This window comes from Trichoderma evansii (assembly GCF_050947405.1).
Source record: "Trichoderma evansii strain SZMC 28006 chromosome Unknown GGI43scaffold_16, whole genome shotgun sequence".
Classification (NCBI taxonomy): domain Eukaryota; kingdom Fungi; phylum Ascomycota; class Sordariomycetes; order Hypocreales; family Hypocreaceae; genus Trichoderma; species Trichoderma evansii.
In genome coordinates, this window is record NW_028145190.1 from 786,328 (window position 1) to 812,924 (window position 26,597).

The 26,597-nt window shown below is 47.9% G+C and overlaps 10 protein-coding genes across 10 annotated transcripts; 5 read left to right on the forward strand and 5 right to left on the reverse strand.

The window, feature by feature from the left end:
* Window positions 1-173: 173 nt before the first annotated feature.
* On the reverse strand, window positions 174-1,823 carry GGI43DRAFT_410593 (Formamidopyrimidine-DNA glycosylase N-terminal domain-containing protein). Its single transcript, XM_083206632.1, has 5 exons — window positions 1,715-1,823; window positions 1,522-1,663; window positions 1,431-1,465; window positions 1,321-1,370; window positions 174-1,263 (listed from the first exon to the last, which is right to left on the reverse strand). The coding sequence occupies exons 1-5, from the start codon at window positions 1,729-1,731 to the stop codon at window positions 287-289; spliced, it is 1,221 nt and encodes a 406-aa protein (XP_083058695.1). The 5' UTR covers window positions 1,732-1,823; the 3' UTR covers window positions 174-286.
* Window positions 1,824-5,683: 3,860 nt separating this feature from the next.
* Window positions 5,684-6,838, forward strand: GGI43DRAFT_385808 (uncharacterized protein; the record flags this gene model as incomplete). The annotated part of the gene is made up of 2 exons (XM_083203703.1): window positions 5,684-6,042; window positions 6,184-6,838. 2 exons carry the CDS (start codon window positions 5,684-5,686, stop codon window positions 6,836-6,838), a joined length of 1,014 nt encoding a protein of 337 aa, XP_083058696.1.
* A 1,064-nt stretch (window positions 6,839-7,902) lies between these two features.
* Window positions 7,903-8,715, forward strand: GGI43DRAFT_385809 (Emopamil binding protein-domain-containing protein; the record flags this gene model as incomplete). The annotated part of the gene is made up of 2 exons (XM_083203704.1): window positions 7,903-8,158; window positions 8,261-8,715. The coding sequence occupies 2 exons, from the start codon at window positions 7,903-7,905 to the stop codon at window positions 8,713-8,715; spliced, it is 711 nt and encodes a 236-aa protein (XP_083058697.1).
* Window positions 8,716-8,869: 154 nt separating this feature from the next.
* Window positions 8,870-10,237, reverse strand: GGI43DRAFT_110967 (nuclear pore complex assembly-domain-containing protein). The gene is made up of 3 exons (XM_083198916.1): window positions 9,882-10,237; window positions 9,573-9,808; window positions 8,870-9,521 (listed from the first exon to the last, which is right to left on the reverse strand). Exons 1-3 carry the CDS (start codon window positions 10,033-10,035, stop codon window positions 9,006-9,008), a joined length of 906 nt encoding a protein of 301 aa, XP_083058698.1. The 5' UTR covers window positions 10,036-10,237; the 3' UTR covers window positions 8,870-9,005.
* Window positions 10,238-10,327: 90 nt separating this feature from the next.
* Window positions 10,328-11,997, forward strand: GGI43DRAFT_111092 (condensin subunit SMC4). Its single transcript, XM_083198918.1, has one exon. It carries the CDS (start codon window positions 10,585-10,587, stop codon window positions 11,905-11,907), a length of 1,323 nt encoding a protein of 440 aa, XP_083058699.1. The 5' UTR covers window positions 10,328-10,584; the 3' UTR covers window positions 11,908-11,997.
* A 4,784-nt stretch (window positions 11,998-16,781) lies between these two features.
* On the forward strand, window positions 16,782-19,562 carry GGI43DRAFT_424209 (uncharacterized protein; the record flags this gene model as incomplete). The annotated part of the gene is made up of 6 exons (XM_083208336.1): window positions 16,782-16,994; window positions 17,058-17,115; window positions 17,608-19,406; window positions 19,443-19,464; window positions 19,495-19,513; window positions 19,544-19,562. The coding sequence occupies 6 exons, from the start codon at window positions 16,782-16,784 to the stop codon at window positions 19,560-19,562; spliced, it is 2,130 nt and encodes a 709-aa protein (XP_083058700.1).
* Window positions 19,563-19,900: 338 nt separating this feature from the next.
* Window positions 19,901-20,643, reverse strand: GGI43DRAFT_385812 (40S ribosomal protein eS26; the record flags this gene model as incomplete). The annotated part of the gene is made up of 4 exons (XM_083203705.1): window positions 19,901-20,003; window positions 20,165-20,267; window positions 20,327-20,454; window positions 20,621-20,643. The coding sequence occupies 4 exons, from the start codon at window positions 20,641-20,643 to the stop codon at window positions 19,901-19,903; spliced, it is 357 nt and encodes a 118-aa protein (XP_083058701.1).
* A 595-nt stretch (window positions 20,644-21,238) lies between these two features.
* Window positions 21,239-21,796, forward strand: GGI43DRAFT_385813 (ubiquitin family-domain-containing protein; the record flags this gene model as incomplete). The annotated part of the gene is made up of 2 exons (XM_083203706.1): window positions 21,239-21,613; window positions 21,710-21,796. 2 exons carry the CDS (start codon window positions 21,239-21,241, stop codon window positions 21,794-21,796), a joined length of 462 nt encoding a protein of 153 aa, XP_083058702.1.
* Window positions 21,797-22,247: 451 nt separating this feature from the next.
* GGI43DRAFT_111133 (snoRNP complex protein NOP56) lies at window positions 22,248-24,602 on the reverse strand. Its single transcript, XM_083198919.1, has 3 exons — window positions 24,301-24,602; window positions 23,110-24,232; window positions 22,248-23,052 (listed from the first exon to the last, which is right to left on the reverse strand). Exons 1-3 carry the CDS (start codon window positions 24,468-24,470, stop codon window positions 22,807-22,809), a joined length of 1,539 nt encoding a protein of 512 aa, XP_083058703.1. The 5' UTR covers window positions 24,471-24,602; the 3' UTR covers window positions 22,248-22,806.
* A 299-nt stretch (window positions 24,603-24,901) lies between these two features.
* Window positions 24,902-26,247, reverse strand: GGI43DRAFT_424212 (glycoside hydrolase superfamily; the record flags this gene model as incomplete). Its single annotated transcript, XM_083208338.1, has 3 exons — window positions 24,902-25,949; window positions 26,015-26,116; window positions 26,204-26,247. 3 exons carry the CDS (start codon window positions 26,245-26,247, stop codon window positions 24,902-24,904), a joined length of 1,194 nt encoding a protein of 397 aa, XP_083058704.1.
* Between the last annotated feature and the right edge of the window lie 350 nt (window positions 26,248-26,597).

Genomic DNA, 26,597 nt, shown 5'->3' on the forward strand with positions numbered 1-26,597 from the left:
TTGACAGCATGATTTTCTATGATTCTTTCTTCTTCTTCTCATTTCCGGGGTTGGGAATATACGGAGGCTACATGGATGGTACACGAAGAGAAGTCTCGCGATAGCGTTCTATATAAACGAAGAGCAGAACAGAGTTACATATCAGAATATCATATATTTACATGTACATCTAACTAATCATCGTCGCTGCCCTATACAAGACGCAATGTAGGCAAATGCAACCCATTTCAAGAAAATCTCACGCTGTGCTTGAGCATCGCATCACTCGTTTTCCATTTTCCAACGTCTATTTCCTCAAGCGGCTGGACCGACGACGACCACTATCTTCCTCTATCACCTCTTCTTTGATCTCCTTTTTAACAGGAGTAGGCTTCGACTTTTCCGCTGCAACTTTGCCCCGCCTCTTCTTGGCAGGTGGGCTCTCTCCATCGGATTCCTCGGGCTCTTCCTTGACCTCTGCTGACTTCTTTCGTGATCTCTTGGGCTTAGTCTCTTCCACTTCCTCCATCTCATCATCTTCTTCTTTTGGCTCGACCTTCACAGACTTGCCCTTTGTAGGTTTGACTTTATCTGAGCTGCTCTTCACAGTTTCTGTTTTGGCAGAGCCAGCAACAGCGCCAGTTTTCTTCTGTACGCCTGGAGCATAGCAACTGGTCCGTCCACCAACCGTAATGAAGGCGAGTTTCTCGCCATTTGGAAGCTTGGGTGCCGAACCTTTGTCTCCTTTACCCCATCGATGTTTGAAGAGCCAGTGCTCAGGGAACTCATCCGAATCGCCGAGCTTGTCCACGGCTAGCTGGCAAACGTAGCGGATAGCCTCGTACAGGCGCGCAATCTCCTTGTTGCCAAAACTATCCGAGTACTGTTCAGGGTGGATTTTGGACTGGTAGAGCGTCTCATCGGCAACCCAGTTTCCGATGCCGCTAATGACAGTCTGGTCAAGCAGCAGCGCCTTGATGGGGACGTGGCGGGATTGTATCTTGCTGCGAAGGTATTCCTCCGTGAAGATATCCTTGTCAACAACAGGATCAGGTCCGTTCTCCACAAGTGGGGAGTATTTCCGGATGGACTCTCCAGGGCAGTCGACGAGCCGCACGCGGCCGAACCTCCGGGCATCGGTAAATGCTACCTCGACGGGCTCTTTATCATTTGTGCTGATGTGGAATTTCCAGAATTTGGGAGGCCATTGGGCGATATCGCTTTCTTTCATTTTCTTGTAGTAGTTTGTATATGCCGTTTTCTCGCCATTAATGTGCACCCAGCCTAAATGTGATATGTCAGTGGCATAAGCAGATACGGGCATCGTATAGTCAAGCTTACCAGTCATGCCAAAATGCATTACCAAATGAGGCGGTTTGTCTAATGTTATCCTTCCATCAGGTGTTAGTGAACTTCTGCTGTGACCCCTGATAGATGGGCTTTCCACATACCAAAAATATTTCCCTTGGTTGCCCGCAGAAATAACCTAGTAGCGGTCAGAGTTGGCATGAAATCCCAAGCGTGAGAGCGCAACTATCATACTGTTCTTCCTTTCAAGGCTTCTTCCACATCTTTCCCGCTAGTTCCGACCTTGCCAAAGACACTGCTATCATCTATGGCAGAAGCATTGGCTATGGTCTTTCCCACCAGCCTCTTGTTGAGGAAGTGTACTATACGCGCGACTACATGATGTTAATTTAGGGTTATCTGGGGGCTCTATAAAGGGTACATTCCTTCGGCAATCTCAGGCATCGTAATTAATTATTATTTTTAATAGATAGATGGCAGTATAAGTGTTTCGATACTCTTTCTCTCTGCTCTATATGGCTCAAGCAATAATTCGCACAAACACGTTGTTAGCCGCGCCGTGAAAGTTGCCCTCAATCACGATACGACGCGAGATCACGTGATAGATTACGTTAGCGAATTATGTTTGATCCACAGCCCCGCCCGCAAAAAGCTATGAAAACATTTCCGAAGCTTTTTTTTTTCTTTCGCTTCTTCTTCCATCTGCAAAAAAAAAAAATTGCAATGGCAAAACTCAATGTAAGTTTGTGTGCGCTGTTTCTGTTTGCTTTTCCTTCGTCCACCTACCTGATGAAACCCTAAATCCGCAAACTAGAGTCTTTGACCACAAGGAGTGAAAACACCGTTTAGCACGTCAGTCTGAACCATTATCGGACAGCTGAAATATTTTTCTTTACGCATGCAACGAGATGATCGTCTTGCTAACTGTCTAAAATAGGATCTGAATACCAAGTGGTATCGAGCTTGAGTATGATGCCGGCGTCTCTGCCATCAACCTGTAATTTATGGTAGGCTACCCTTGCACATTTTGTTTTTTCTTTTCCCTTTTTCACCTCGACACAATATGATGATCAATTTTACAACTATATACGCTGGAAATTACCGGCTGAGGTCTCCTTTGACGATATTCTTAGGCTATTACTGATTTTGTCTCTCAATTTCTCTTTTCTTGTTGCATTGCAATTGTATGGCATTGAGCTGACCCGATTGAATAGATTCACTTGACAAGGTATGCCAACGTAATCGTCAATATTTCCTCGGCCATTCCGATGTTAGATGATGAAACGGCACTGGGCTCCGATATAATAATGAGCAAGACACGCCATTTTGCGGCAGGCCTAGAAAACCTCGCCCACTGATTCTATCTCGTCGATGTCTGAAGTTGGATCATATGACGCTGGATATTGGGGCTAATATCTTGATATCAGTGTCCAGTGATGCGTTGTAGGTAACATGAAGAAACATGTTTTAATCTATATCAAGGTAAGCTTTTCTTGCGTTTCTTATCCCACCAGTCATGTGATGATTTTTAGATGACGAGTCCTATTCGGGTTTCCGATGAGGATACAATCTTTTTTTACCATTCATGCATTTCCTGATCTTTTGGCCCAAAATCACCGTCTTTTCACTGAAGCTTGCCGGTTGACATTGGCTAACATGAAAAAAGGTGATGATGTTAGTTTGCCCACATATTCTTTTGCACTCAAGCCTTCTCGTGATGAGCTCGAATAAACAATGACAAGCATATGTCTGAGCTTCTTGCGACGAAGACAAAATGTTCGGAACTGATCTGAAGTCATTCGCGCCATATTATGGATTTGCATAGCTGAGATATTGGCTAACTGGCTCAAAAGATGACATAGCTCAATCCATGCTACTCATTCTGTGGCATATGATACTAATGGTAAGCGACTACATCCTCATTCTTTTTCTCTCTCCCTTAATATGATGTACAAATATCACGACGGTCAACTTAGCCATATGCTCTGATGATAACGCCTGTGACAAGGCACTTTATCCCTGATAATTCCCATTACCTTCGTCTTTTTAACTGCAAAATGTGTTTTCGACATTGTGCTAACAGACGATCAGTTGTATCAGCTATCCTAGCATCGACTTGATGCGGACCAAACACCAAGCGGTGGTCGGTAATACTAGTCTGCTAAGTGGCAGCGAGTCTTTTCAGTCTACAGTTTGTAGATTGTCGTAATCCAATTACACGTGATGCCAGTCTGCGATCACCAGCAAGTGCCGCTCTAGCAGCTCTATCAAACATAGTCAAAATAAAAATATTTACCATGCATATTACTGTCCCTCTTTCGTAATATGCAATGTGACCTATTTGGCGATAATAGTATGAGTAATCAATGTTGATCAATTCTCCATCCTGTTGAACCCTTGCAACTGGATAGAATACTTGCGCAAATTTTTCTCTCGCTTCTATAACATGGGGTGATATGCTGTATTTGTAGGGACTACTGACCCCGGTGAAACTGGGCATGGATAAATACGCGGAGAGAGGCTCAAACCGTTGCTAAACCGTTGCTACAGCCTTCTCTTAATCTCCCTGCCGGGTTGAGTTGCATATGGCTATGGGCGGCGAACAGCGTCGTTGCGACATAAGCACACCATCTACTGGGGCTCTTCCTTGATCGACCCTTGAGTTTATTTGTCTATGTTGATTTGAAAGCCGCTTTGGTCAAAAATTACAACGTGGTATGGGAATGGCAGCCGTCGAAGCTGATGCATGGAGTATGGATCAACTATCCAGCAATACCACACTTGCCCATACTTGTCTAGCATATGCAGAGATAGAAACGGTTAAGCTTAGCCACACCAAATTGAGTTCACTTTGGCCGCTAGACAAAGACCATGGCGGCATTCATGCGGCTATGCGGCTATGTAGAGGCATGCGTTGGGCAATGAAAGCTGAGCCGCACTTGGGCGGCGCTTATCAGGCAAATCGCTGCGAACATTGAGAACCATGATGGGGGCGCCACGAGGATAGTGTCTTTCTATTGACGCATCCATCTTTCGTTCTGTAACATCGATCTAGCCAGAACCATGGTTTGCTTTCTAGGGATAGTAGACTATGGCCATGGTGGTGTATAGATACTTTATACTGCCTGTAATAGGAAAACAGTACAAAACAACGGAACCGTAAGAATGGGAACCCCTGGTAAACTCTTGGCAAAGTCTGACTAGGCGCGAGAAGGCGCTCGCAGAAGGATTGGTACACTTACCAGGCTTGTTAACCGAATCAGCCAATAGAGGTGTTGGGGGCTGAGCCTCGAAGGCACTCTGTGCAACCCTAATCATTCTTCGTGTATGGAGCTTTCCGCAGGATCGAATGGCACCAGACGTCAACTGAACTGCCAGGGAGTTGGCCGAAAAGGAAGACGCTACTGTCTGCGCTAACACATTTGTCTTTGGCGCCAGCGGCCCGCTAGAGTTGCAGCAACAAGTTGGGTAAAAGTTTGTATTCGTTGTGGTCAGTCTGTCGTCAAGTTGTCTCAGGTTGAGCTGGTATAAGTTGCGGTGAGGAGCAAGACTGAGACATGGCGCTACATTCGAGGAAACTATTAAATAGTAGCATCTTTAAGTCTCGTTCTCGATGATGGTAAGATGCTTGTCTCTGAGTAAGATCAGCTCCCCTGTCAATTTGCTGTCGAGATAGTTCAGCTGGGCAGCACAGGCCAGGATCAGCGGTGGATACCATCGCCCTCGAAAAGCCTCTTTAAGCGCTGAGCCTAGCATCGTTGTTTTGGTCTGCATCACCACTTGCAGAATCAGGAAAACTGTACAATCCTCTCTGCCCCATGTCTCGTGCTGCTGTGTGCCTCACCTCATAGGTCACTGCCCGGTTACAGGTTTCCTTGAACCGGCAATATCTGTCGATTACTAGGCCGTCGGATCGGGATATTACATGCTGATTCGCTAGTAGCCAGTGAAAAGAGGCTGTTTGACAGGCATGCGAGGTGAAGGATCCGAGTCCTGGCAACTTGGTGGGTGTGCTCGCTGGCACTGTTGGAGCCTCAGGGGTGGATTACGTTGAGAGCAGTCCACATAGGCTGCATGTAAGTAGTATATTCTTGGCTTGAGGCGGGAAATGTACCGTAGCACTAGAAAAAAAATTGTGTAGGATCTGCTGCTGTTACTCCATACACGTGAAGGGATATCCGGAGGCCTTGTTTGTGTTCCCGCTATATTTGCATAGGCGCTTCCTTCCACTGTTGCATTTGCCACTTTAATCTGTCACGAAGCTCTGCGATATGGTGTTTTATTAACCTCCTGTTCGGATAATTAGCCTGTTGTTGTTGTTGCTGCTGTTGCTGTTGCCGCCGTCTATCTTTCGGGTCCTCTTATACGAGCAGGCGTCTCGCCCAACATCGACATCATGGCACAAACAGGCGCGGCGGGCGTTTTGCTCGGCCCTCTCACCACAACATGGACGATGCCCCAGACTTGCTCGATATTTATGCCGGGGTGTCCAACATGCGACAACGCATACAATGGGCAGTCCTGCAACCCTACAAGCAATGGCCGAGTGCAAGATAATACGGCATGTTGGCCGCCAGTCACCACGGGAGTTTCATCACCGTCATGGCCGTTTGTGGGATGGGGATTCTACTCTCCCGGATTGGCTTGTCCTGCGGGATACACGAGTGCTTGTACGGCGGTTTATGGGCAACGACCACCATGGGAGACTCAATTCAGTTTGGTGCCGTCAGAGACCGCTGTTGGCTGCTGCCCAACGTAAGTTGATACCAGCTCGATATGACCTTTGTTATACTGAGCTTTCCTATTCCGTAAATTGACGCTGGGAGCGAAAATGATCCATTCGGCATCTCAGCAAGAAAGAGTCGCAAATTGGCTAATCGCTAATTATTATTCCAGAGGATTCACATGTACCAATTTTAACGGAAACACATGTATGGCAACTGTGACACACTCAACTACTTTCCCAACTGCATACTGTTCCGATACCGACCTCGTCAACTATGGAATCGCAACATTTCCTACCATTACCACGATGACGACGACCGAGACAAGCACGGGAACTACGGAAGTGGAATCTTCGACTTCTACACGCACGATGGTCCTATTCGCCCCGATGTTCCAGCTAAACTTCCACGCAAGCGATTTGCCAGCCTCGACAACCGCCTCATCCACTGCATCGAACACCGGTACACAATCATCTACAGCTTCTGAAACAGGTAACGGTACCTCATCAAAATCGTCGGGAGGACTGTCCGATGGGGCCAAGATTGGATTGGGCGTCGGTATTGGCCTCGGCGTGGCTTTTCTGCTGGCGTTTGGTGCGTTCATCTACTACTACCGCCGCTCAAAGAACCGCACCATGCCTCTTGGAAGTGAGCTCCCGAACAATCAGATTTCCGTTGTTGAAGATGAACCTCCAAAGATTAAACAGTCGCCTGGTCAGGTTTACGAAATGGGCGTGTATCATGCACCTGCGGAATTACCTGGTAACGTCATAGAGGGTGGCTACCAAGACAGTCCCAGAGGAAGCGATGCTCATCGATATGCCTGATTGAGTGGGAGAAAAAGAATGTGTTAATGGTGTAATGATTTGGAAATTTTCGTCAAGGGGGAAAATGCATGGAGGGTCACTAGAATTGTATTAATTCGCAGCAAGGTTGAGATCTAGGGCCCTGTTGTTATATATTGTAAGCGATACGCGAGCAAGGAGCTTGGATGGGCGGGTTTTCTTTTCACACTTTATATCCCCATTGTTAATAATTTGTTTTACAGAACAAGAGGCAGAAATAACGATTTATGTCTGATATTAGCCATGCTCATTCCACTTTTGTCGGGCCATGTGCCTCGTAACATCCAGTCGGATAGAACTTGGCATCTTCCCGGCAAGATTACGTCTCCATCTCCACTGCTGCTGGGTAAACAGTGGCGCAGCGACAAGTACTATAATTCGGAATCCGCGGACATGTTGCATTTCATCAGATTTCTATGCTTGTGGAAAACCCCAACTTGGAAAAGTTCAAGCTTACATTGAGGTTATCACAACGACAAGGCGAATACGCTCTTGCGTGGCGCAAATAAGCAATGCTAACCTATACACCATTCCAGCAACGCTATAAAATTTTAGAATAGATCTCTCTATTGGATCTTCAATATGGCTTTTACCCCACAAAATAGAGCTGCGAAATAGTATTACGCGCATTCCACCTCACCGCATTGGCTGTGCTTTTGCCTGGGGGGCATGGATATAGCAAGATGAATGTCAAGTCAGTGAATCTGATCGCTGCCCCATGCCAAGCCAGCAAATCTTGCCCCAGATTAGAGAGTCGTATCAAAAGCCCCATTGGGCACGACTCGTCACCGCCCCCTTCTGAAATTGCTGAGGACACACAACTAGCCGTATTCGTATTTCGCTCGGCCGTAACACTGGCACTAACAGCAGCCAATCCATGGAGGCCAGGTGTTGATGGGGAAAAATGCTTTCGCAAACATATAGACTCCTGTTGCCGTGATATATATAGCAGCTTTTTGCTTGCTTCACTCTTTTTTCATCTCACCAGCAGTCCATTCATTCAATTGACCCTCTCTTTGCTTCCTCCCAGCTCAGCAGCGGCAACAATGAACAGCACGGTCGAGCAAGTCATGGCGGAGCTGCCACTGCACCCGTTTTCCCCTTTTGCCATTGAGCTGCCCACCTATGTGCCCAACACTCTTTCAGCGCTGCCTCTGGTATCCATCTTTGCAGCAGGATGTGTGGTCATTTTCGGAATCACGTATGGTCTCATTCAGAAGATGAGGCCCTCAATGGGCACCGGCGAGATTTCCGTCGCGCTTTGGTTTGCGCTCTGTGGCTGCATCCATCTCTTTTTTGAAGGTGAGTGAGAATGGAGCAAGTGAATTTTAATGGTTTCACGCGCCAATTTTTAATTTTGCAACTGTTTTTTTTTTCTTTTCAAAAATGCTAATAGATACATAGGCTACTTTTCCTACAATGCATTCGACATGGCTAGCAAGACAGACATTTTCGGCCAGCTCTGGAAGGAATATGCCCTTTCTGACTCCCGCTACATGACCCAGGATGCCTTCACCGTCTGCATGGAGACTGTCACTGCTGTTTTCTGGGGCCCAATGTCCTTCTTCTGCGTCTACTTCATCATTGTCGACCACCCGCTGCGACACCCGTTCCAGCTCATCATCAGCTTGGGCCAGCTGTACGGTGATGTCTTGTACTACGCCATCTGCACGTTCCAGGAGATTGTCAACGACGTTGTGTACTGCCGACCGGAGCGATTTTACTTCTGGGCTTACTACTTCCTCTGCAACTTCTTCTGGATTGTTATTCCTCTGCTGCTTATCAAGCAGAGCGTTAGCGAGACCGCAAAAGCATTCGCCAAGGTTAAGGCGACTTCCACTGTTAAGAAGGCGCAGTAAAGGGAAAGGAGAGATATAGGAAATTTTTGGTTAGAGGAAAGCATTTATCGAATTGTGCCTGCAAGAATAAGATTTGAGATCTAGAAGAGATTATTATCATGGTATAGATAAAACCGACGCTGTCTTTTTTTAGGGAAGGGCATAAACTCTAGCCCTCAAATATGTTTGCTCCCTATAGGGGCACTTCATAATCCAAAAGGACGATTAATTGTTAATAATAACCCCTTATCATCCATTCCAATAACGCCATCGCTATGCAAAGTGGTCCAGGTAGTTAACTGATTTGAGACTTATTCGAATTGACCCTCAATGCCCAGCTTGATACCTTCCAACACAGGTCCCCACTGGCTGCTCGTCCTTTGTGTTCGAATCTCTTCAAATCGGTCGCTGGCAATTTTGCGGACAAGAAGAGTATCCTTTGCTTTTTTAAGGTTTCTTCCTTCGCCAGTAGAGAGATACTCGTCAAACCAAACCTCTTCAACAGAGTCAAAGGGCAGGAATGCCAATTCGTCTGCCTGCCCTGACTTGTTACCGAGAGTCTCTGCAATCAGCTGCCGAAAGAGGAGCTCGCGGGTATACTCTGGGTATGTGCGAGAATATAGGAGCGCCTCAGTCACATTGGTTTGAGCCATGGCGCCAAAGATGAGCTCCAAAGCTTTGGAAGACTTTAAAACCGGCTGAACAGTGTGGAAGTAAGACAGCGCAAGGTCATAGTCGCCGTCCGAAGCATGCTGCACAAGAGTAATGACGATATCATCCGCAAAATCTGGTACTAAAGATGGATGGGCGACATATTCCAGAGCAGTCTATCAATTGTTAGCAATGGGAAATTCGATTCCATAACTCATGTCACCAACCGAAAAAGCTAGGCAGTCCATGTACCACAGGCCCTTCATAAAGATTTCGTACTTCTGAGGCATGCCCGAAGCAGAAGCAAAAGTTTCTGAAAGAGAGGCCTGGCCGTCAACTATATCAAAGTCCAAGAGCACATAATATAACAACGACAACTTGTGGTGCATCGACATGTTGCTTTCGCAAATCTGTTGGTGGAGTTGTTTTACGCCATTGTCGTTCTTCGGAGGGTAGATCTTGCCTGTGCCGTATGCTAGTCAGCTTTACAATCAAATATGTGTATATGAACCTTGGAGTCATGGGTCTAGACTGACTCTTGCTGATTCCCAGCGCTTTCAAAACACGATCCATAAAGAGCTGCCCGCCTAAATCTTTCCGGCGCGCTTCGATCTCGTGGATGCGCTTGCGATCGTAGGGTACTTGGGCCCCCGCGGGGAAGACTTTCTGGTAGTCGGTGTATTCAAACATTGTCGCGGATTGGTGAGGAAGAACTGGAGACAGGGTGTTTCTATGAGAGAGGCTTGAAGAAGCGTATTTCTATACCAAACTTGCGCCAAAACCAAAGCTTTCAGCTGCCTGTAGCTACAAGCAAGCTATGGCAGTCGCGCGGTCACGTGTAGCCGCACCAAAGCTCAAGCGCCAGCGGCCTTAGCACTGAAGCCACAGCGACAGCCACTGAAAGCCACTGAAAGCCACTGAAAGCCACAAGCCAAACAATGAAAAACGGTGGGCTTGGTGGGGTGGAGGGTACGTACCTGTTGTTTACAAACACGCATTGGGACATTTCCAAACAAGCCAGCGAGCGCGGGGTCCATTACAGAACCAATTTCTAGCGGTCTATTGCAAATTCGGCCTGCGACACGACGATAGGCGAAGGCCGCAAAGCGCCGTTTGAAAATCGACAGGGCTGGCCATTTACCATTTTGCATTTCCATTTCCTATCTCTGTTACGCGACCACGACAACATCTCATTGCATCTCTTTTTGAACACCGCGAGCGACAGCCCGCCTTAGCATCATGGCCTCTTCTAGACCATCGCGACGCGTCGCCAGGCGGCCAATTATCGAATCCGACGACGAAGACGAGATCTCTTTAACGTCAAATGTTCGCGAAGAGTCACCCTTTGAACCCGAAGAGCCACCCGTCAAAAAAACCAGGACCGCGCGCAGGGCAGCTCCACCTGCGGCGGCTGCTGATACGTCTACATCTACAAAAGCGCCTGCTCGACCTCGTGGACGGCGCTCTAAGAAGGCTCCAACCCCGTCAGAGACCGTCGACAGCAGCGATATACTAGGCGAAGATGAAATTTCACAAGCAAACGTCACTGCGATCCCGAAACCCCGCGGCCGGACTAAGAGAGCCTCGACTGTTTCTAGTATCGATTCCAATGACCATCCTGATGCAGCCGATCGACTGGACGGCAGTTCATCGACAGGGAATGGAACTTCATCACGGAAGAGGAGAAGTGTAGCATCGCGAAGCTCAAGGGTCAGCAAAGCACCAGAAGTCCAACCGGAAGTCCAACCGGAAGTCCAACCAGAAGCAGAAGCACAGCCAGAAGCCCGGCCAGAGACTCCTCGGCCAAAGTCTAGTAGGAGTCCAGAGGCTGCGCTGGAAGACCAGATTTCGCCAGAAGACCAATCTACACCAAAAGCACGACCTGCTCCGAAAGCAAAAAAGTCTTCGACGACGCCGAAGCCTGCTGCAAGATTACGATCCGCAACGCCTCAAGAAACCCGACCACAAGAAACCCAAGCTGTTCAGTCGACTCCAGCGCCCAAGCCAACGCAATCATCAATAGAAACTCCGCTTGCACAGCGACAGGGTTCTCCTCTGGGGGATATCACATCGCACATCAATTCGGTCAAAGCCAAGCCACCGCCATCTGCCAAGCCCGTCAGGACAATGGATACCATTATGGAGAAGCCAATGGATATCGTCCTCAAGTCGCGGACAATGACGATACCTGTGGTCGAAGATCTAACACCAAAGCCTCGCATAGTTATCACACATTTGGTCCTCGAAAACTTCAAGAGCTACGCTGGACGGCAAGAAGTGGGACCATTCCATGCGTCGTTCTCATCCGTTGTTGGACCCAACGGTTCTGGAAAATCTAACGTCATTGACTCTCTCCTCTTCGTGTTTGGTTTTCGAGCTAGCAAGATGCGACAAGGAAAGATCTCTGCGTTAATTCACAGTTCTGCACAATACCCCAATCTTCCTTTCTGTGAGGTTGCGGTGCATTTCCAAGAAGTTTTGGATCAGGTAAGTGCTTTCATATCTCTACGTACTAAATATCGTCAACTGACCGTCTTTAGCCTGGGGGTGGCCATGAAATAATCCCTGATTCAACACTTATCATTTCCCGCAAAGTTTTCAAAAATAATTCCAGCAAATACTACATCAATGGCAAGGAGTCAAGCTTCACAATTGTCACAACACTTCTGCGTGACCGTGGCGTAGATCTCGACCACAAGCGTTTCTTGATTCTCCAGGGAGAGGTCGAATCAATTGCTCAGATGAAGCCCAAAGCTGGAAATGAGCACGAAGATGGATTACTAGAGTACCTTGAAGACATCATTGGAACCTCTAAATATAAAACTCCAATTGAAGAGTCCGCAGCCGAGGTCGAAACTATCAATGAGGTTTGCATTGAAAAGAGTGCTCGTGTTCAGCATGTTGAGAAGGAGAAGAATAGTCTCGAAGAGAAGAAAGACAAGGCACTCGCATTTATTCGAGATGAGAATGAACTCGCCATGAAGCAATCTGCATTGTATCAGCTCTATCTCCACGAATGTACCGACAACATCGCGGTCACAGAAGAGGCAATTAACCAGATGCAAGCTCAACTGGATCTTGAACTTGAAAAACACCAAGGCAGCGAGCAAATTATCAAGGAACTTGAGCGCCAATACGCTCAAGTCGGTAAGGAGTTTGAAGCCCAAGACAAGCAAACTCAAGCATTCGTCAAACAATTGGCAAAGTTTGAGCAAGAGCGGGTCAAATTTGACGAGAAAAAGAAATTCCTGGAAGATAAGAGAAAAAAGCTCCAAAAATCGATTAATAAGGCTGAAAGATCCGCGACTGAGGCTGATGAGACAATCGAGCAGTGCGGAGAGGACATTGTCACACGGACACAAGAAATCGCGGCACTGGAGGCTACGGTGAAAGAAGAAGAAGCTGAGCTTACCAAAATTAGAGAGAATCTGAAGGGAAAGACCCAAGTTTTTTCTGACCAGATTGCGGCCAAACAAAAGTCACTGGAGCCATGGGTAGAGAAGATCAATCAGAAGCAATCTGCCATTGCTGTTGCTGAAAGTGAGATGAACATTCTCCAGGAAAAGGCGAATGCTGGCGCAGTTGCTCTGCAGGAGCTGGAAGCCAAAATATTATCCATTGAAGAGGGCAAAGTCGCCAAGCAGAAGGAGCTCAAAGCTTGCCAGGCTGAAAAAGCAAAATTGACAAAGGAGGCCGAAAAGATGAAATCTGAGCTCTCAATTCTCGCAGAACAAGAACCAAAGATAAGATCAAAGATTTCTAACGCTCGCCAGAAAGCAGATGAGGCTCGCTCAAGTTTGGCTAATACTCAGACGAGGGGCAATGTGCTATCTGCCCTTATGCGAATGAAAGAATCAGGCCGAATTGATGGATTCCAAGGTCGTCTAGGAAACCTTGGCACTATTGATAAGAAATACGACGTAGCAGTCTCTACCGCATGCCCTCAGCTGGACAACTTTGTCACCGAAACAGTAGAGGCAGGTCAACAGTGCATTGAGTACCTACGGAAGAATAATCTCGGTCGTGGCAACTTCATCTGTCTAGACAAACTTCGACAACGGGACATGTCACCGATCAACACCCCAGAAAATGCGCCGCGCCTGTTTGATCTTGTCAAAGCAAAAGCTGACAAATTTCTACCGGCATTCTATCACGCTATGCAAGATACTCTTGTTGCCAATGACCTTGCGCAGGCTAATCGTATCGCTTATGGTTCCAAGAGGTGGCGAGTTGTGACGCTGGACGGCGAATTAATTGACAAATCTGGTACTATGTCGGGAGGTGGTAACACGGTGAAGAGAGGCCTTATGTCCTCCAAGCTCGTTGCCGACACAACACAAGAACATGTCGCCAAACTTGAAGAGGATCGTGATGGGTGGGAAACTAAGTTTCAAGAGTTCCAGGACTACCAGCGAGAATGCGAGAACAGACTGAAGGAATTGAACCGGGAAATCCCACAATTGGACACCAAGATGCAAAAGATCGGCTTAGAAATGGAGAGTGCCACGCGAAACTTGGCTGATACTCAGCGACGCATCCAGGAAGTCAACAAGGAGTACCAACCATCCGCCGAAGACTCTAAGAGAATCTCGATACTGCAGAAAGAAGTAGCTAAGGTGACTGCAGAAGTGAATAAACTTCGTGGTGAGACATCCAGTGTCGAGGAGGAGATTAAAGCTCTGCAAGACAAGATCATGCAAGTCGGTGGAGAGAAGCTGCGAGCTCAGCGAGCCAAGGTTGACTCTATTAAAGAGGAGATTTCATCTCACAATGACGAAATTTCCAACGCAGAAGTCAAGAAAGCCAAGGCCGAGAAACAGAAGGTCAAGCTTGAGAAAGAGCACACCAAGGCCACTAAAGAGCGAGATGCTGCAGTACGCGATCTGGAGCAGCTACAAGATGGCCTTGACAACCAAGGAGAGAAAGCAGAAGAGCTAAAAGCCCGCGTCGAGGAGGCCGAGCAAGGGCTTGCGGAGATGAAGAAGGGACTAAAGCAGCTCAAGACAGAGTTAGATGCCAAGGTTACAGAGCTAAATGAAACTCGAGCGATAGAGATTGAGATGCGGAATAAGCTCGAAGAAAATCAGAAAGTTCTCGCTGATAACCAGAAGCGACTCCGATACTGGCAGGATAAGTTGTCCAAACTTAGACTCCAAAATATCGACGATTTGATCGGCAACTCGGCTCCTAAGCCCATCAAGACCGAGGAATCGGAGGAGACTGAGATGCCCGGGCCTTCGGCAAATGGCGGCGATGAGGAAGATGTTGAGATGACAGACGCTGAGGCAGATGATGTTGAGATGGATGACGGAGACGCCATGTCAGTTACCTCTGACAAAACTGAACATGCCGAAAGCGCACCCGCTCGCCAACCCAACGAACTGCCAAGGTATACGCCAGACGAGTTGGCTGGTATGAGTAAGGAGACTCTCAAGGGCGAGATCGCCGCATTGGAAGAGAAGACTCAGAATGTCAACGTCGATCTTGGAGTTTTGGCTGAATACCGTCGCCGTGTAGAAGAGCACATGAACCGCGCGTCTGATTTGCAAACGGCACTTGAACAGCGCGATGCAGCAAAGAAACGACTGGATGACTTGCGTCGTTTGCGACTCGAAGGCTTCATGGAAGGGTTCAGTGCAATTTCACTGCGTCTCAAGGAGATGTACCAAATGATCACCATGGGAGGCAACGCAGAGCTCGAACTGGTTGACAGCTTGGACCCCTTCAGCGAAGGTATCCTTTTCAGCGTAATGCCGCCCAAAAAGAGCTGGAAGAATATCGGCAACCTTTCCGGTGGAGAGAAGACTTTGAGTAGTCTCGCCTTGGTGTTTGCTCTGCACCACTATAAGCCAACGCCGCTATATGTCATGGACGAAATTGATGCTGCTTTGGACTTCCGAAACGTGAGTATAACTCTGCAAGCGTACTTTGCAATCATTTCACAGCCCCTTTTTGGCATAATATGAAGATATGAAATCGAAGTTGCTAATATTGCTTAATATCAGGTCTCGATCGTGGCGAACTACATCAAAGAGCGTACAAAGAACGCACAGTTCATTGTTATTTCGCTACGAAACAACATGTTTGAGCTTGCAGCGCGCCTTGTCGGCGTGTACAAAGTCAACCACATGACGAAGAGTGTCACGATAGAGAACAAAGACTTTATCGACAGGCCTCTGACACTGCAGCAGCAGCAGAGATCGCTGGGAGGAGGTGGGAATACGGCCACAATAACAATGAGGTAGCACGGATAAGTTGTCTTTCAAAATTAATGTGACAGAGGGCTTATGTTATTAGGCGAACCGATGGCGGAATCTGACCGCAGTTTGATGTGTCCATGACTCTCATATATGGGAAAAGGGTAGGCAAACATTGGAGAGATACTCGGGTCTGGTCTTTTTGGAATTATGGCGGATACTTTTGTCGAAAAGGGATATAGCTTTTAATGATTTTTTATGAGCAAACGACAATTAGACTTTTCAGTATGTGAGACGTCGAAGGCCAGGCGTGCTTTTCAACCCCCTCTGCCCTCCCCCGAAAATCTGTTGTCAAGAGCCCTTGCTTCTGTACCTTACATTGCCTCCTTTTCTTTTAGTCTGAAAATCCTTACCGAAAGAGAGGGAGCCCACGACGATGATAGCGCACTCCAGAAGCGAAGGCTGTTCGCCTGGAACACTCGCACCGTGTGCTCACGTCTCTCGAACATGTCATGTTCGTTCTCCTCCACCAACCCCAGAATGGACAATGCGAGAAATGTCTTATTCTGCACCCCCCCCTTTTGAGGCGTTCACATGTGCCACGTGCCTCATTCGCACGATGGCTGCATTAGGAGAGAGTGCCGGATCTCGCGATCGCTATGCACGCATGAGACCGATGTTGATGGGGTGGTAGCTCTGCTTGGTGTTGCACGGATGGAGATCTTTGTGTGACGGGTGAGAGGGAGATGCGGAGGATCGTGGCTGAAGTCTCCTCTTGACTGTGTGTCAAGTGGTCTGTCTGGATACTCGGCCTGGGGAATAAGACCGAGGAGAAGTTTGTAGGGAGGAGCTGAAGACGGATATAATGCTGCCGAGACATAATGGCACCAGCTGTGCTTTTGGGCTGCTTTAGGATATACTGTCTGGGAGCTTTACTGTGGCTTGATATAGATTCGGATCTGAAGGCACTTTGTAGGTTAGGCTGTATGTATTTTAACTTCGGGGGATCCTGTCTGGGGCTCGGTTCTAGTCAGGGGCAATGAGTTACAGATGCACCATGTCTTGTTTCTTGAGAGCAGACTTGCGAGTTTGTGCGATGGATGAGTGGCCAATTCTATACCTGCCGTCTGACTTGACCTGTCTTTATAAATACCGGGCAGCCCATCTATAATATAACAGGAATTCAGATATGTTGTTATTTCTCATAGATTATACTCATCACTCTTTTCATCTGCTACAATGCTGCGTCTTGCGATACAATTTCTTCTTTTTCGTGGCGCATTTGCCTTTCCTGCGGCTCAAAATGCTGTTTCCTGTGACCATGATAGTCTGTATACGTCGCTCTCCCGAGATGGCGGAGACTTTTGTTCAAGTATGATGAGAACTCCGTGCGAGATATCATCGACCCCGACACAATTCACGTCATATTCTTCGGCCAAGTTGTCCTCATATGTGAGTATTCCTTGTTATAGTTGAGTATTTTTATATAACCCTTTAGTAACATGTTCTCCATAGTGTGCCTGTCTTATGACGAGCTGCGCATCATATGGAACAGCTGCACTTACTGCGACTGGTTCCCAGGCTAGCCAATCCAACGGCACTGGACCATATACATCGTGGCGTAATTCTCATAGGCCATTGCCTACACATGGCGCTACTCAAGCGAGATCTGAGAATGGCGAGGATGGGGGAGCGTCGAAGACCAATAGTGACGACGGCTCGAGAACGGAGACTGGTGGAACATCTGCCAGTACTAATGCTTCTGGGAGTAACAATGGGGCCTCTGCTGATCGGACAACTAATACTGATTCTTCAAGTAATCTGGAGTCACCAACGGATTCTGCCGCTAATGGCTCTGGAGCTCGGTCAACTACTCAGTCTGATACAGCTGGATCAGATACAGGGTCAATGACGGGAAAAGTAACGCGCACATCGTATGATACTTCTCGAGGGACATCAGCGTCTAATTCAGCTGATGACAGTGACACCAACTCTCACAATGGTTCGGCAACGGAAACAAGAATTTCCAATACAAATGATGGCTCGGGTGCATCTTCTCAAACAGCATCGGCCAGTACAGAAAGAGGTGATGCTAGTTCTACAGACGGCTCAACGGATGGCGAATCTGGAAGAGCAACAAACTCTGGAGAAGGGCATGCTTCCACTACTGCCTCAAATGGACAGCCGTCTAATGGCACATCGGGTGCTCAAAGCTCAGCTAACGGCTCACAAAACTCTAATCAAGGGTTCAGCATAACTTCTGTCAGTTTCACTGACACACGAATACCAAGTTTCACCTATACTGGATCTATGCCGGTAATAACCTCTGGGGATGCATCTGGTATCGCTGCTTGGAATAGCTCAGTCACATCTTCTCCATGGGGAACCGGGAATGAAGATTCTCCATCTGCTACGGCTACAACTGGCCTCACGTCTGGAGCGATATCAGGATCCTCTTCAAGACTTGGAAATTTGGGGGCAGTTACCACAGTCACAAACGGCACTCAAGTAGCTACTCTTACTATTCCTCCCTTTATTACGCCCAGCGGCTTCAACAGCAGTACCATCAGCCACATTGTCAATGCAACACAGACAGGGCCACCTCCTCTGCCCGCAGCGAACTTCACTCAGGTAACTCGAACGGGTGCTATTATCAAGCCGACATGCTATCAAATGCCTGAGCCGCAAGGCGGATCGACTCGAAGAGCACTTCTTCATAACACAAATCTTCGAGAACAAAATGCAACAATTCCGTTCCCATATATTGAATCTGTGGATTTCCAAACAGATGGTGTTGATCCTTTATATCTCACGCTGCGAGATGCTGCTGAAGGAACCCATTACATCGATGTTTCTAATCGCAGTTACATCGCTATTGTAGACTCTCTTTATAATGCCATGATCATTGATGCGAAAGGCATTCATTTCTCGACTAAGAAGTGCGAGTATGATGTCTCCATCACAATAGACTCCATGTACCAACAACTTGCTGCGTTGTCTGGACAAATCTGTTCCACAGGCAGCCAGCAACGGAAACGAATGAATGATGCAGACTTCAACCAGACTCTTTATCTGCGAGACCAGTGCAATAATCCGATTAGGCAGACTGTACGACAATATCCATCACTCAAGGTTGGAGATACAGACTGTAATGATATTGAAGTTGATGAAGATACTGGTCGATGGCTCTTTGATTGTACATTCCCTGGCTCAGACTCGGGAACCATGAGATGTGAATGGGCCGTCAGGAATGACATTGAAGAATTTCTCTTTACGGATCCTTTTGGCGGTGCTTGTCCTGACTTGTCCACTGTTATCACAACTCTGGAAGCGAACGGTCAAGACTTCATCAACCCAGAATCGCTGAGGACCGAGCTCTATAACCAGGGCCTCGATGATGCGCAAAAAGCAGAAGCCAACCTCATTGTCATCTACTATGAACAACTCTGGGAGATCTTGAAGCAGGCTTTCTCAAAGCTTCGCACTCAGCCACCCGGGAAAGCGAGCGCTATCCAAGAGTATATCGACGTATACAACCAGTATCGTAATTTTGAAGACGACATCTGCGAGGATCTTCACGCCGGGGACATGCCGCTCAAGATGAGCCTCCGAGCAGGTGTAACCACCATCGACGCCATCGCAAGACTGAACTGGGCACCAGAGAACCCCAAACCGTTCAATGTGACAATTCAAGACCCAGCCAAGCTCGCGTGCTGTAGCCCTGGAAGCGATGCGAAGAAAAATGAATCCGCGGGCACTTGTGAATATCCGTTCAGCGCTCACTTGGGCGATACAGGCTGTGTCTGCGGAAAGACGGCTTCGGGAGCTTCTGTGGCATTTGAGATTACAGAATGCGAAAACTTTGTGAGTGAGTGTGAGAGTGATGATGATTGCTCCAAGGCTGGACACCCAACGTTTATTTGTTTGACTGGAAGTTGCTGTGGTAGTGGAGTTTGTGCTGATCCGTATGAGTGTGCGTCGAATGGGTCTGCTTTGGTGAGACCGAGTCTCTTCTTTTGAATTTGACTGTTGAGATGATTTGGATGTGAATAGCTCGGTATTGTTTGTATGAAGTATGCGTAAGGAGAGTATTACGCTATCGAATAGTCAGAGCATCAAATAGTTTGAAATTTTTACCGTCCGTTTCGACTTGCACAGTATCCTTGTACCAACATTCCATACACACTCTACAATGTAGTCACTTGGCAAAGGGCACATAATTTTGAAATTTTTAACAAGAAAAAGTCCGATTCATTTAGCCGCCAGGATTCTCTTTGTCCCGGGTATTCATCTAATCAAATTTTTACATGAAGCCGTTAAACGTAACCAGACTCCGCTCAACACCATTATTCCCATATTTAGACCTTGGGGGCAACGGTGGGGGTGATCTTCTTGCCGTCCTTGTTGTAGCGGACACGAGGGGGGGGAGCACGGTTACGGCGGCCCTCGCGGGAACGGACACTGTTCAATTCTGTCAGCTTCTAACGTACCTTTATGGGGGCGGGAAGGGGTATAAATGTTCGAGAGCTGGGACATAAAAGTCCCATCGTACAACCAAGGCTCATCTGAAGCACATACGCCATGATGGCGCAGTTGTAACACTCCCAGGGGAGGCAACGTACCGGACAATCTTGCCGTGAATGGCACAAGAGACGCAGTACTGCAGCTTCAGGTACATCTTGGGGACGGTGTACTCGGCGAAGACAGAGGCATCAGAGATATCACCTGGAGAGAAGAAGTTAGCGGATGCGAGTTCTGTGTATTGTGCGCTCGATTCAACGTACGGATGGCAGCAGACTCAACCATGTTACGGATGGTGAATCTCTTGATCGCCTTATCCTTGGGAGTGCATCGCGAGCAGTTGCTGCAGCGGATGGGCTTGGTGTGGCCGCGGCCCTTCTTGTTGCGGCCGCTGTAGATATGTTAGCATCCAATTCGTGTGCTTCAAGATCACTCTGCATCGTCAATTTCCAACAGCAGCCGTCGATACGAAATTATATCCATCCACAGAAAGATAAAAATCGTTAATAGCGACATGCTAGAAGGAACAGACGGAACAGATGAAGAGGGATTCGTACTTGTTCTTTCTCTTCTTGACCATTTTGGCGGTGTCTGGATTGAACTATTAGATTCTCACGCAGAAGGAAGAAGAGAGAAAGGAGTTCAGTTCACGTACTGGAATCGGTGTTTGTCAAAAAGAACTTCGCCTAGGGCTCAGGAAAGCTGATTGTGCCAAATCAATCAATCGCTACCCACTAGTGCGCTCCACACAATGACCGATCAGTATGTGCAGCCAGAAATTTCGCGAGGGCAGGGCAGCTAAATCGGAAAACCCTAGGTCAGGTGATGCCGGCTGGTGCGCCGAGCAGGGAAATTTCTGGCGCGCCACACCACTAAAAGTAGTTCTCACTCATCAACCGCAACATCTGAAGATTGCTTAGGACGGCAGTAATTTTATTGTCGAGGTATGTCTGAAAGATGCTGCAATTATACCTGCCCTCCATGAGCTCTGTGAGCGTCATGAGGGAATCATCTTTGATGTCTCTCTCTTGAATGCTTTTACGGAGCTCTTTTCCCAAATACCCGACGTCGATGGCGCAGAGTTAATTTGCAACATCGACGGCTTCTTCTCTCCCCAGACGTCTCACGCAGCAATTTTTGCTAGGCAAAAAATCTAACCCTTCCAGTTAGGCAAGATGCAGATTTTCGTCAAGACCCTCACGGGGAAGACGATCACCCTTGAGGTGGAGTCTTCCGACACCATCGACAACGTCAAGTCCAAGATCCAGGACAAGGAGGGCATTCCCCCGGACCAGCAGCGATTGATCTTCGCTGGTAAGCAGCTCGAGGATGGCCGCACCCTGAGCGACTACAACATCCAGAAGGAGTCTACCCTCCACCTGGTCCTGCGCCTGCGTGGTGGTGCCAAGAAGAGAAAGAAGAAGGTCTACACCACCCCCAAGAAGATCAAGCACAAGCGCAAGAAGACCAAGTTGGCTGTCCTCAAGTACTACAAGGTCAGCAACGATGGTAACATCGAGCGTCTGCGACGAGAGTGCCCCAGCGACACTGTGAGTAACCCCGTTTTGCCGTTTCCATGCGGCTTACAAAACTCCCTGAACATTGTGGCAAAAGTATTTGGAATCTAACATGGGTTTGCCTTTTAGTGCGGCGCTGGTGTCTTCATGGCTGCCATGCCTGATCGTCAGTACTGCGGTCGCTGCCACCTGACCTACGTCTTCGACAAGCAGTAAACGACAAAAAACTTTTTTAAAATGGAATGAAAATTTTGTGGATTGGACAGCTGGAGCCATGGGACTGCCATAGCAAACAAAGGCGTTGATGTAGCATAGAGAGCACATCCGGCGGCTTCTGGTAATGAATGCTTGATTTAAGACACGTTTGGAGTTTCGGGAACTGTAGTTCATGTGACAATGTGCAATGAATGTCGTATAAACTTTTGGTACCTCTGTGACAATAGTCGTGATTATCGGAATATCGAATGCTGAAATGTCGTGTGGGAGATAAGACCCATTTGACTGATAACGCGATAGGCCTATACTGCAATTCGATATCCAAATTATTTTGGCCCTGCACGAAAGATTTTGCGATTTAGTTGATCTAACTTTAACCGAGTATGGGGCCTTCTTATACATTGTATACTTCAGTAGCCTCCGTCATATGCATCACGATGTATCACGCGACAGCCAGATTGTAATTTTTTAAACTTTAATTCAATTATGTTGATGCCAATAACCTGAGTTAAATCGAACAATGCAACATCGAGATAGGGTATGCATCCCTTATATGTACAAAAAATTAGTAGCAAAGCTGTTTTCCCTTGAACGCCATTTCCAGATTTCCTTACAACTCCCTCAAAAGTGAAGCGCAGATACCACCCCAGGTCCAGAGCCGACATCTCTAATGCAACCAAGCTTTACTCAGCCTTCGGAGTCTTGCTTTCCTTTGCCTTCTTGGTCTTGTCCTTCTTGAGCTTTGGCTGCGAGAGTTCACTTTCCTCAGCCATCACCAAAGAGTCCAGGGCAGAATGGGCAAAAGTTCCGCTGGCTTGCGACATAGCTAGATCAGACACGGCGCTCAGCTTTTCTTTCTTGCTGAGTTTCTTGTTGCTCTTCTTCTTTTCGTCGGTCTTCTCATGAGTCAAGGCTTCATCTTCTTCGCCGCCATCTTTGGACTCCTCTGGTTGGGCTACCTCAGTGATGGACTTTGAGTCAGTCGAAGCCTCCAAGTGCTGGGAAGCACTCTACTCATCCTTTGACTTGGACTTCTTCTTCTTCTTCTTGTCTTTCTTGTCATCATCAGCATTGGTCATAGGAACATCCTCGTCCTCATCACGCTTGCGCTTCTTCTCCTTCTTCTCCTTCTTGTCCTTCTTCTCCTTCTTTTCTTTCTTGTCCTTCTTCTCCTTCTTGGAGGCAGCCTCAGGGGCATCAACCATGTCCTCATCAAGGTCCAATCCGGCATCTCCGAGAGACTCCATGACAGATTTCTAGTTTCAAGTTAGTTTGTGGTTAGAAGAAATTAGCTAGAGGAAATTGTAACATACGATAACATCTGCATTCTTGGTGGGGCGCTTGCCAGTGGCGTAAAACTCAAGACGCTCATCTACCTGCTGCTTGAAAGCATCGCCAAAGCGGGTGGAAGGCTCATCAGAGAAGACATCGATACGAGAAGCCATGGAAGCCTTGTTGGCCACGCATCGAGACATGCGGCCCTTGTTCTGCTTGCTAGCCTTGGCAATGGCACCGGCGTGGAACAGAAGACCAAACTTGGGAGTGTTACCCTTGGTCTTGAGCGCACGGAAGAGAGCCTTCTCAGCACCAAGAATCTGCAGGGTTGATGAAGGGAGCTTGGCCAAGTTGGTGAGGGAGCCAGCGTGGGAGATGAGACGAGCAGCAACGCTGGATCCAAGCAGGGCCTTCAGGTTGGGAGCGACCTGGTTCAACTTCTCATCAAGATAGTTGGAGGTTGATCGACGGTTATCGGCTTGCTTGAGGACAAGCTGAGAGAGCTGATCGATGATCTCAAAGTCTGTGGGAGTAAGATCGTAACCCATAGACACCTTAGCGGCATCAATGATAGCCTGGGCCTTTTCTCCATCCTCACCAAGGACAGCGGCAATGTCGTGGAGCTTCTCATCGGACAGCAGCTTGCGGTTTCCAATCACACCGACGAGCTGAGCGTAGGTGTAGTTGTCTGAGGTGAATCTCTGGAGCTCAGGGAAATGAGAGCCGTACCATTCACGAAGGCGCATGAAGAAGCCGTTGACACCCTTGTCCTGGAAGTCGACGGTGGCAATAGCCTGGATGATGTGGTTGTCGTTGCGGGTGACGTTGAACTTGACCTTGGCACGAGAGTACGCGTGGGCCAGACCGAGGGAGGCCTTGGTGAGATCACCAGTCTGGAGGCCCTTCAGCAGCTTCTCAGCGTGCAGACGAATTCCACGGATAAGTTCGGCAACAACCACTGAGGTTTCGATCGTCTCGATAGAGAGGCCGGGGAACTGAGCCTTGACGGCACCACCAAGGTTCTTCTCCGCCACACCAAGAGTAATCTTGCTCTTCTTGCCGCTCGTCTGGGGGAGATTGAGCTCAAGGACCGACTTGAGCTGGTCGGAAACGATACCCTCAGAAATCAGGTTGACGTTCTCAAGAGCCTCGACGTGGCCGCTATTATCCAAACATGTCAATTCCTGGCCCAACTGATGGCTCATAGTCAAGTAGGAAGAAGGTATTACCTGAAAGGAGTGAAGTTGACGAGATTGACCATTTTGCTGAACTTGGGCAGCTCGTTGACGGCGGTTTGCACCTCCTTCAACTTGGCGCCAACAGCATCAGCCTGGTGCACCACATTGAAGAGGGCATAGCCCAGGGCGGCCTCAAAAAGGACGTAATCTACGTGCGCCATTGTATCTCTGTCCAGGCGGCGCCGTTAGATTGAGAGGAGAGACGCGGTGACTGCAATTGGAGGCAGCTTTTCGGTTTGGTGTTTTTTCCAAGATCTTCGCATCCAAACTTTTTTTTTAGTCGACGAAATTTTCTGGTAGCTTGGAGCATTAGCGCACGGACCAATAGAATTTTGCAGCCGGGAGGGACTTCGATGTGGGATATGTCACGTGAGGCGAGAGCGGGGCTCGTCTGGTTTGGGAAGAAGGTGAACTAAAGGTAACCTGTAGCTGAGAATGAGAATGCGGTGAATCGGTGGCTTCTACTGAGTGATGAAGCGGATATGCCCAATCATTTTTTCATTTTTTTTTTCTATCTTGCTCTATTTTACTTTAATTCTTCTATATATTCTCAGATGCCAATCTAGAGTCTTTCACTGGCTCCTCCCAGCTCTTAGTTATTTGGGAATCCATTCTTCAAGTTGTCGTACTTTGACTGCGGATAATCAATGCAGTTATCCTTCCTCTGGAGCGCTCGGGGTCCGCCAAGCTCATTAACAACAATTCCAATCAAGCTATCATGGCCCTCCTTATCACCGCTGCTCTCCCACCACATGCCGCCTCCGAGACCCCACTCCTTGATATACCCAGCTTTAACTCTGCTGGCATGAGGGGTATCGTAAGAAACCAGCTTTCTCGTCTGCGGGTTATAGCAGTAGCTGGCGCCAGTAGCTTGGTCGTAAATCTCCTGTGAGCCCTGAAGAGGAAGAACCTTGTAGTCGAAGATGCCATTCTCCCAAGAACCCTCGCCAATGCCGTTATATGGCCTGCCAGGGCCGTCTGTATTCTCAAATGCACGGCCATAGATAGGCATTCCGAGCACGATCTTGCTGGGAGCTACACCATTTCTTGTGTAGTGATCAATGGCCGCGTCGGTAGAAAACGGTGTAGATGCAGGGTTGTCACGCGACACGTGGAGATTGGCCTGATGGCCGCTCGACTGATCCCAAGAGCCAGCGTAATCGTAAGCCATCAGGTTCCAGAAATCAAGGTATCTGTCCATGCCTGGAATATCAAGATTTCGAAAATGATTGGGCCCCGCAGGACAGGCTACAGTCAGCTCGAAATGGCTGTAATTTGGAAGCGTGGCTGAGTAGGCATCCAGCTCTCTGCGAACAGTGGCGAGAAGCTCAACGAAATTTCTGGCCTCATCAGCATTTTGAGGATACTCCCAGTCGATATCCAGACCGTCGAAACCGAGATTTTTCAGAAGCTCAAGACTGGATTTGGCAAATGTCTCGCGCCCCTGCTGGGTGCTGGCTGGTCCCTTGAAGTTGCCGCTATAAGTCCAGCCGCCAATAGACAGCAGAACTTTGAGATTTCGGTTGCGTTTCTTAAGGAGGTTGAGCTGCTTGAGACAGCCATACATGTTGTTGCCAGTATCATTCCATGAGTCACCTTCCCAGTGAATGTCCGTGTCCGCCCAGCCATCAGTCAGATGTCTGCATATATAATGTTAGACAGAGTGCATCTCTGCTAAGATAGAAGGAGAACACAGATAACCTACACTTCTCCACTGTCTTGTTTAACATTAGCAAAGGCGTAGAGAACGTGAGTAAGCTTCTCGGCGGGAAGGTCTTGCGGCCTATGCTTTCTAGCATAGATGGCCCTTTTCGGCTCAGGGTTAGTATCAGCTGAAGATGCATCCACAGATACCTAGGCACCAATGTTGTGTAACCAGATCATAGGTACATACCAATTCACAAAGTAGGCGACTGAACGGTAACCGCCTTCAGACATGGTTATTTGAGATGAAAAGTAATTAGAGATTGGGATGAAAGATAATAATAAAATGAGGCCCGCAAGGAGGATGAGGTATTTGGGGACAGCTAGATCCCTATGACGAAATATGTTGTTGGTATCCAGCAGGAGCTGTGTTGAGAGACTAGTTCATTCGATCAAACAGCTGCCCTTTATATACTTGTAACGGCAAACACAAATATGGCCCCTTGTCTATTTCTTCTTTGGAATAATATGAACAAATAACGAACAAGTCGCTTGGCAGTCCAGTAATGGTGGAACAACTCAACGGCGGCCTCAGATGCTGTCGCGGCTTTCGCCCCAGCCTCCACTTTGTATGCGCTGTCGAA

Bases quoted from the DNA above. Each gene is read 5' to 3' on its own strand.
- GGI43DRAFT_111133 (XM_083198919.1), bottom strand. From the start codon at position 24,470: ATGGCGCACGTAGATTACGTCCTTTTTGAGGCCGCCCTGGGCTATGCC. The intron at 24,233-24,300 runs GTAATACCTTCT...TTTGGATAATAG, and splicing joins GTCAACTTCACTCCTTTCAG to CGGCCACGTCGAGGCTCTTG. The intron at 23,053-23,109 runs GTATGTTACAAT...ACTTGAAACTAG, and splicing joins CCAAGAATGCAGATGTTATC to AAATCTGTCATGGAGTCTCT.
- GGI43DRAFT_410593 (XM_083206632.1), bottom strand. The intron at 1,371-1,430 runs GTATGTGGAAAG...ACCTGATGGAAG, and splicing joins AACCAAGGGAAATATTTTTG to GATAACATTAGACAAACCGC. The intron at 1,264-1,320 runs GTAAGCTTGACT...TATCACATTTAG, and splicing joins AATGCATTTTGGCATGACTG to GCTGGGTGCACATTAATGGC.
- GGI43DRAFT_110967 (XM_083198916.1), bottom strand. From the start codon at position 10,035: ATGTTTGAATACACCGACTACCAGAAAGTCTTCCCCGCGGGGGCCCAA. The intron at 9,809-9,881 runs GTCAGTCTAGAC...CATACGGCACAG, and splicing joins AGCGCTGGGAATCAGCAAGA to GCAAGATCTACCCTCCGAAG. The intron at 9,522-9,572 runs GTTGGTGACATG...AACAATTGATAG, and splicing joins TGGACTGCCTAGCTTTTTCG to ACTGCTCTGGAATATGTCGC.
- GGI43DRAFT_111092 (XM_083198918.1), top strand. From the start codon at position 10,585: ATGGCCTCTTCTAGACCATCGCGACGCGTCGCCAGGCGGCCAATTATC.